Source organism: Teleopsis dalmanni, chromosome 2, assembly GCF_002237135.1.
Source record: "Teleopsis dalmanni isolate 2A chromosome 2, ASM223713v2, whole genome shotgun sequence".
Lineage (NCBI taxonomy): Eukaryota > Metazoa > Arthropoda > Insecta > Diptera > Diopsidae > Teleopsis > Teleopsis dalmanni.
The window spans coordinates 38404248-38413818 of NC_051847.1; the positions used below are offsets into that span (position 1 = coordinate 38404248).

At 32.1% G+C, this 9571-nt stretch overlaps 1 protein-coding gene across 1 annotated transcript in view; it reads left to right on the plus strand.

The window, feature by feature from the left end:
• The first annotated feature begins 8726 nt into the window (after window positions 1-8726).
• The window catches only part of LOC119674348 (ATP-binding cassette sub-family A member 17-like), a 4893-nt gene continuing 4048 nt past the window's right edge, over window positions 8727-9571 (plus strand). The window contains exon 1 of the mRNA XM_038085484.1: window positions 8727-8798. Within this exon, the coding sequence (XP_037941412.1) occupies window positions 8727-8798 (72 nt within the window). The remainder of the gene's footprint in view (window positions 8799-9571) is intronic.

The window sequence follows — 9571 nt, forward strand, 5'->3', positions numbered from 1 at the left end:
AAAACAATATTAACTTAAAAAAACAACAACTACCTACGCAACATTAGCACAATAAAGCCTTTTTATTTTTAATTTCCTTGGGCACTTAACAACAAATTCTGCGAATTCATATAAGCCACCATAACAGTTGCTAACGTCAAATGCAAATTTATTATTTTAATAAAGTTTTTTAATTACATTTACTGTTTCAATTTGTGAAAACTCATTTAATTTACAACAAATTATAAGTAGAAAAACATAAACACAATATTATGGCTTAAACATGTGTTTGAGTGTTTGAGTGTGTGAGTGTTTGAGTGTTTGTGTGGGTACGCGAACACTACATTACCTTAATTGTGTTTGTCATTCATATTGTTCCACAGCAACGGTGCACACACCATCAACGGCACCAATAATCACGGCAAGCACAGTTATGCTTCCGGTTTCTAATTTAACCTACAACCACAATGGCAGTGAAAATGGCGGCGCGAAAAGTGTTGCCAACATCATCAGAAGTACTTATAACAGCAGTAATAGTGTTATTCCAAGTCGAAACAATTAAATTTATTTAAATTTTATCACACAAAAAAAAAAAATACACATGCGTAGGAAAAAAACTATACTTGGTATATGTGGCGAACAAAATGTACTCGACGCGATATTGTAGATGGACAGTAATGCATTTTTAATTTTGTTCTTTTAATTACCGACTAAAAATTAGTTAAAATCTATGCCTATCCTTATACCTATAAATCGGTTCAAGTTATTGTATTTAGATTTATAGGTGATATACCAAAAATAATATCACATTCTTAATGAATCCGTCTCCTTTCAAATCTCAACAGACCATGTCGTTCCAAACCCGATTATTAATCCATGTAAAAATTATCCATTTTGAAATTTAATATTTTTAAACCAAATTATACTAATCATGTCTTTTCCATGTTGATCAACGATCCATGCAAAAATTATTATCTCTTTTGAATTGTTAACTTTTCCGTCTCATTTTTCCGTCAATCCATGTAAAAATTATCTATTTTGAAATTTAATAACAGTTTTGAATCAAATTATTATAATCATGTGTTTCCCATCCTAATCAACGATCCATGCAAAAATTATTATTTCTTTTGAAACCCAATAATATTTTTAAACTGAACTATACAAATTATATATATTCCGATTTTCAATCTATCAAAAATTGATGTTTCCTTTGACATCCAATATTATTTTTAGCCTGATCTAAACTCATTCAAAAATATTTTTTTCTACTTACAACACATTATGTAGACCATTGCATAGCTTACAGAGGAGCGGAGTACTGTAACTATGACTGATTTTTTGTGTTAACCTACAGTAACTGAATAGAAGAACCTTCAGACCGTGAATGAAATCAAAATAATAGTAGTTGAGAACAAACTAATCTCAGATTAGAGTAATATCTTTCAATTCATTAATCTTCTCCTATCTGTAACAAAATCTGACAGTTATAAAGAATGTGATTAGAAGTCTCATCTGCTCTCAAACAAGCTGAAACGTTTTATCTCCTCAGACAGATCCATCTCATTTAGATGGTATCGCATGTAAAGTCGAAGTTTATGTTGAGAAGGCAAAAGATTCGTCTTATTTAGAGGTTATATAACAAATACCATGTTAACGGCCTTCTTCTCCTTATTTTTTTTGTTTACTAATTTATTCCACAATAAGATCTTCGTCTACAGAACTAATATGGTAATATGGTATCGTAAGTAAAGTCGACGTTTTGGTTGAGTAGGCAAAAGATTCGTCTTATTTAGAGGTTATATAAGAAAGACCATCTTCTTTTTCTTCTTTTGCTTACAAACTTTGTTATAGTAGACGTTGTACTGGACTAATTTATTCCACAATAAGATCTTCGTCTACAGAACTGAATGTTTGATTCAGCTCCTGTGAGTTTGTCCACTTTAAATTATGGAATATTATAAAATATTCATTCAAAAATTAAGACTCTGGGATAAAATTCAAAGATTGAGCGGATATTTAATGTTTGTGTATGTATAATATTTAGAAAATTTTTTTTTTATGTTAGAACCACAAACAGAAGCAAGCTGAATACAATGAAAATCTCTACCAGAAAATCTATAATGGTTAATGGATTTATTTTCTCAAGCAATATCAAACTCCCCAGCATTTTAAGTCATCTTTTTAGAGTAAGTGACGTGTATATATTCTCCCATTTTCCCAAATCTTCAATTGAAATTCGATAGGTTGTTCGTTTTGGTATCCCAGTTTTCTCTTCGTTGAGTTTCTCAGGCCTTACTAAGAGAAACTTTATATAAAATATGCAGTCACAGCGAAATGTCAAGCAAATTCTCTAAAATATTGACAATATGTAGGTAAAATGTACACAATTCCTCCACCAACATATGCCAATAGAAGACACTTAAGTCATATTCAACTTCCCTGTTAACATGGCTCATCTGTAATAAAATTGGATTTTGAGAACTCATCAAAAGAGATTGCGTGAACACCGCAAGGCTCATTGAAGTGCTTTTAAGTCATTGGTTTATTGGGACCTATGTAGAGAAACTGCGTATATCTTATAATCCTCATTGCAGAAGTTGTGGAAACCTGCAGGAAAAAGAAACCATAGAACACTTTTTCTGTAAATGGTCGACTTTGCTGTCCATAAGCAATAGGTTAGGAAGATACTTCTTTGACAGATACTTCTTTGTCCATATTCTTATATCTTAAAGGTTTTTGCGGAGATTGTGGTAGCAAAATGGTAATTAAGTCGGTAATCGGTAATTAAGGTACATGAATAGTTATCTGATGGCTTTCCACTGCAATCAACGAACCAACTATCTACCAACTATCCACCAACATTCTATCATAGGTGTGGATGCCCGAAGAATTTTTTATGGGATCCTTCTCATTGGATTTTCGGCAGATAGTTAGAAGTCATATATGAAAAGATCCTTAAAGCTAACATTGCTGATATTATTCTGTAGTATAAACAAAACTTTATGAAAGTTGATGGTACTTAACGCCATAAAAAAGTCATGTATAATTAAAACAAAGTATAGTATTGCGTAATGTCACAGAAAACTGTATTTAAATAAATTAAAAATTTACAAACAACTACAAACGTATATAATAAAATCTAATATACCAACTCCATTTATAATTTAATTTTTACATACTCCTAAGTTGGCTGTCAAGGATATTAAAATTTAGCCAGAGGTTTTACATTTGCCTAAATTGTTTCCTAGTTTTTTCCCCAGATATTTTCTTTTTATTGTGTTGCGTTGAAAAAAAAAATAAAAAATATTAAAAATAAAATAAAAAATATCTGAAACAAAACACAAAATATGAAGTTTAAAAGTTGTTAAGTTAAATGAACTTTTGCTTGGGAATTTATGCTTTAACTTAGTAAAATATGTGGAGAGAAAAGTTTCCGGCAAGCCAACAATGCAACATTTTCCGCAACAACAGCAGAAAGTCAGCAACGCATGTTATGAAGTTAAACAACAACAACAACAACGACGACTATTGCACCACCTGAAAAAATATTATTAATAATAAAAGAGCATAAAGCATAAAATTTATGAAATATGTTTTAATTATGTTTAAATTGTTTATGTTTGTTAATGCATTTTAAAGACTTAATACTTAAAAATGCAATGCAGAGTAGAGAAGGAATACCATGAGCTTTACGTGTCTTATATTAAAACCTACAACACATATTAAAAACCTATTTAATTGCTTATGAAATAGTTTTTACATATATTATAAAAAATTTCATAAAAGAACTTGAAGAACTATGACTTAGTAAGAGTAATTGCCGAGTAATTAATCCAGCAATTGCATCGTGCATGAGTTGCCAGAATGAAGAAAATTTAGAACCCAGCGATAAATTTCTAGGCTTTTACAAGCTTATTTTTTAGCTGAGAGTGCCTAATACTTTCTATATCTTTGTCCAGAAATACAGGCAAAGCAAATTCAACAGTCTTGGAGATTGTTTGCTTATTGGCCTGCTAGAGATAATGGAAATAAATCTCCTCAGCATTATCTGGTAAATCATTAGGTTAGTTTAGGTTGGGTTGACTGCATTGTGCCCAAAGTTCACTTAAGCTCAAATAATGGCTTAGTGTAGTATCACAGAATTGGCATTTGTACATGCATTGAAGAGAGTTCAGCGCTGAAAGGCACGACTTCCCCATTAGGTAAAAATCAAAAAACCTGATAATTCCATAAACTTGACTAAGTCTCTATCTTTGCAGACTGACAGTAACGAAGATTTTAGATCTTCTTTTAGCTAAAGATGAGAATCTTTTCCTCATTCGCCACAACCTCGGCAAAAGTCATTATAAGGTAGACTAAATTTCATAACATGTCTTTCTAATATGCTGTGACTCTGACTTGGAGAATATTTTTCAGGTAGTACCACAATCTACAGTGGCCTGTTAGCAACTCCGTGTTGAGTTTAATATCTGTTCTGCTAAAATTTAAAACAGCTTCAGGCGTAATATATTCAGGAATAATATATCGTTTTGTTTGCCGCATAAGGTATGCGGCCTCTCCAGAAGTCAGTTAGGTTTTGTTTTTCGTTTTGGAATACTAAGCTAGCTTTGTAGCTGTTGTTTACGCCGTAAAAGGGGTCCACACCTACAAAAGGTGGTTTTGCTCCCTTTTTGGCCAAATTCGCCACTACATTATCTTCGTGCCTCTTATGTCTCGGAATCCATAGCAGACTCACAAAATTTCCCGTTGCTAGGATATTGAGAAAGTTAGAACAGTTCCAAACCCACTTCGATTGGAATGAGAATGCCATTAATAATTTTAGAGCTGCTTGAATGTCTCAGAAGATGCATATCATGGCATCGAGAGTCTTTCTCAAGTATGATATCTATAAAGCATAGGTCTAGGGCGTAGACCTCTGCTTGAAAACTGGTAGCCACTTGGCTCATTCTACTGCTTCTGAAAATTTGGCCCTACAATTCTCGCTCCAGCGCCGACGTTTTCTAATTTGGATCCATCAGGGTACCAAAACTTTGAGCCCGCTTTAAATTCTACTTTGTTGTTTTTCCATGAAGTGCGGTCTCTTTTATGTACTGATTTAATTTTACCATTTAAAATAATAATTAAATTCTATTTTTAAAGTCAATTATGTTGAAAGAAACCATGTTTCTTAATAGAAACTATTGTTTTAATAGAGAGGTAGTTACAGTAGTAGTGAATAAGAACAACAAAATTTTTTATTGTATATAAATTAATTCAATTTTTGACCTACCATACAGGTGTTTCAAATAATGTCAAATATCCATCATCAGTGGTTTTTTGGAAATATTCCTTGTATTAAAAAATAAGTATTATTAAAATATAAATTAATTACAAATAATTAGAAAATGTTGCTCTATTAAAAACTTCTACTTATATTTATAACTTATATTTGTGTATAAATAAACTATTTTAGTAATAATTCCAACAAAAACTAACATCACTCTAAGTCAAATGGTACGCTTTCAGCTCATCGTAATTAGCATTGATATGGGTTTAAGATACGCAAATTTTCGAGAATACTTTTAAATACATTTGATTGTTTAAGGGCTTTCGAACAACACTTTTTAATCCCTTACTGATAAGGGATCACAATGGCACATTGCAAAGACAACAAGAATAGAATGGAAAAAAAGACGAAATCTCAACTTTTACAATATTATTTATACACAAAAAAAAAAAACAAAAGAAAAAAAAACGAATAAAAAGACAACTACTAAAAATATGCAAATTAAGTGAAGAAGGACGATTTTGTCGAAATTCACAATATAAAGTGACCAATTCTAAAGAAAGCAATAAGAATAAGAAGCAGCACAAGGAGAATACACAACATGAAGAAAGTTACTTCCAAGTTGGTAAAAATTTGTTTAAAATTATGCTTTGTTTGTTGCTCATTGCGAGAGGAGGGGCTTGGGATATTTAACTGGGAATTAAAAGTTTTGCTTTTGGCTACGAAACCATAAATAAATTATGCATGTAAGGATTCCGTTAGAACAATCTAACCGAAGACATTTGGATTTGGTGAAAGCATGAAAATTAAAGGAAACGTGTGTCCTGTTGACAGTCTATAGTATATGCGCACCAGTGTTGGTAGCTCTGGACCAAAAGTATATGCCTTGCTTTATTTATTGTCCAAAATAAAATAAAATAAAATAAATGTTAAGATATTTTAAGCTTCTTGGTATTATAGAGAATTTTTGGCAATAAACGAAAATATTTGACAATGGATTTGTTAAGTTCAGAAATTGAAAATTAATTGGGTAGAAAATGAATGAATGAATATATTTTGCATATTTACTTGTAAATGCATTTTCTATGTTTAATTAAGAAATTAGGACATTTCTGCTTCTAAATGAAATTAGTAATCAGTATTATTTGCTTTAACTATTAGTATTTTTGGTTCCTTTTCTAGTTCTCTACTGGCACATGTATTGTATTTTAATTATGTTTTACATATAACTTAAATATTCATTCGAAATTGTTTCAAATTAATTGGAATTGGTATTTTTATAGCTTATATGTGTTAAATTAAATTTATTAAACAATGACAATATAAATTGTAAATTAAAATGTTTTCATTCTGGTATAGTATAATTGAAATGCAAATAATATAAAAATAATTTAATATTGTACATATGTGGAAATATTCCATTTGCCAGAAATGTGACCAACACGCTGCAGGAGCATTGTAATCTCATTCTGGAGTTCTTCCAGAAATGGAAAATAAAAATTAACAATGAGAAAACTAAATCCCTATTTATTATTAGTAATCCACCGAGAGTGAAAGTCGGTGACATCGCGATTAATTGGGAGGACAGCATTAAATACTTAGGAATCACATTTGATAAGCGGTTCACTTGGCACAAGCACATGCAAGTCAAAAGAAGTAGTTGCGCAAAAACACTGCACTGCTCACAACCACTTTTCAAACACAACAATCTTAGCGTGAAGAACAGAAAGCTGATCTATAGTCAGATAATTAGACCAGCCCATTACTATTCAAAAACTAAAAGTTGCTCAAAGTCAGACTCTCCGAAGGTTCTTTAAAGTATCATGGTACATCCGCACGAATGACATGTTAAGATATCTTAGAATAGGTCAAAAACATAAGGGATACATAAGAGACAGAGCTCTGAAGCTATATAGTGCTGCTCTACTTAGCACTATTTAATCTCAGAGTAATCACTAACCGCACGGTGCGGTACGCAGATTTTAGATCAATCATTGAATAATCACGAAGATTATCAGGAATACTCAAATAAGTCAGTGAGGTGGGTGGGACTCTGCAGAATCCCCCCAGCTATCATAGAGTAAAAGGAAAAGGCTTAACATAATAATGAACGAATTTCGAGTATCATTATTTCTGTACTTAAAAATTATTTTATTAAAATGACTATTTTAAGATCGTTAAGATGCTTGTAAAACATAACAGACTCTACAAGGTATATTAATCTCAGTTCAGAATGCTAATATGAATCAAGCTAGCTACACTCCGGATTCAAATTACTTTATACAAACATATTATGTATATAAATTGTTTGGTTAGTTGTAGTAAACGATAAATAAATACTATTCCGTAACTAATAATTGGCCGTTCTGATACCCAATTTCACTTAAAAAGCTTCTAAAGTAAATCCAAATAGTTTTTCTTTACAGTAGACGGAAAGCATCAAAAGCCACATTGTGAGACTTGAACTCACTAAGACTATGTCTTTGGAATGAATGAAGATGATTTCTATAACAATGTAGAATCTTCATTCCAATAATTAGGGGAATATGAGTAAGAACCTTAATACCTAGTGGACCCGGTTTATATAAGCCAAAAAGTATGGGCGAGGTGCCAGTGAGGTGTGTAGTAGGTTAGATCCCACTAGTTGAGTATATGTTAATTGGTTAATTGTACAGTATCTGAATGGCGGTATACTCTTCCCTTTCATATAATAGTTAACTATCCTTAGTTTTAATATCAACTGATGTACAGATCTCCAATTGTATTATGAGGGTACGGGTTCCATTTCAAAACCACGAACGTTTTTATGTTCTTGGAAATAACTGATGGTTTTGCTTGAGTCAAATGTGGGTCTTTTATATATGTCTTTGTACAAACGTGTTTAAATTTACTATATTGGTCAATCGTAGTTGATGACCTAGAACTTCACTGTATGGTTCATAAATTCTTTTATGTAACTCTGTTTGTTTTTTGAAATTGCTCTCGATTTTAGTGGAATAAAATTCTCAACATTATAAGTATTGCTACGATCGCTTCTATACTCAAGTCAATAAGTCAAGTTAATAATAATGAATTGCCATGATGTAGAGTTTTCATATTGGTTATGAAGTCACTGTTGGGCTACAAGAGTATTTATCCTGACAATGTATGACATTTTTTTTGTATCATTTGTCTCGAAAATTACAAAACTGTGGTCACCTAAACCACTGTCAACTTAAATTTCCCTGGGGAGAGGGGAAAAGAATACTCCCGCGGTTAGGATGGCCTGTCGTAAGAGGCGACTATTATCACTAAGTGCCAGTCTGGCACTTATGCAAGAAGTGCAAATGGTAGTAAGTTATGGGCGGCAACTTGCGACATCTGACCAGAGATGATACTATATGGTACTTCGGGGGTTAGTGGCCCGACAGCTTCGGCTATACTGACCATTGGTGTTGGCTTCGAAGTGGTTGTGGTTAATACCCAAACATAAGCGGGAAGAATGTTTTGCTTGTCATTCATTCGTCGTGGTGTGCGTTTCAAACCGGGTGCTGCAGCTCAAATTGTAGCAGAGGTCAGTAGGTAGGCCTCGCATCTTACCAAGGTGGAAGTTATAACTTGCATGAATTTCTTCATTGGTACCGGCGGAATAGAGCAGACTATTCCAAGAGCACCGTGATGTTGAGCCTAGATGGCAGGAAATCACGTAAAACAAAAGAGACCACTGTCAGTTGTAAAGTAATTATCAGAAGGTGATGATATGACGTGCATGTATCATTTGGTGGATAGTACTCTTCACAAATGGTATGCATTTGTGTTATAATGTTACCTTATGTGTGTCAAAACCAATTATTTTCTCGAGAATTTAACAATTTAGTCACTTAAATAAAAATATTTATAAATATATAAGGTATTCTTTAGCATTTGAAGGATACATATGTAAATCCATATGCCAGACTCAATAAATTCAGATCTATAAGGTAAAAAATAAGTCATCCTACAATCGTAAACGTACAACTGAAAAGTGAAAAATTCAATTAAACTAGGAAAGCTGTAAACTTTTTCAATTAAAACGCTTTTTGTAACTTTTTCCTTTAGAAATGAAAATAAAGGATGCCAGTTTATGGTACACAATGCAGCTAGGAGCCGCAGTAGTAGAAACACATAAAAATACAAATTTAATTTGTAGAACAAATATTGTATTTGTTTTGTATTTCGAAAATGTCAGCTCAGCGTAAACATACCAAATTATAATCTTCTTTGTTAAAATAAAATCGTTTAAAATTTTGTTACACTCAAAATAATATACAATATTTTGGCTTTTATGGTTTCTTCTCGACTGCTTCG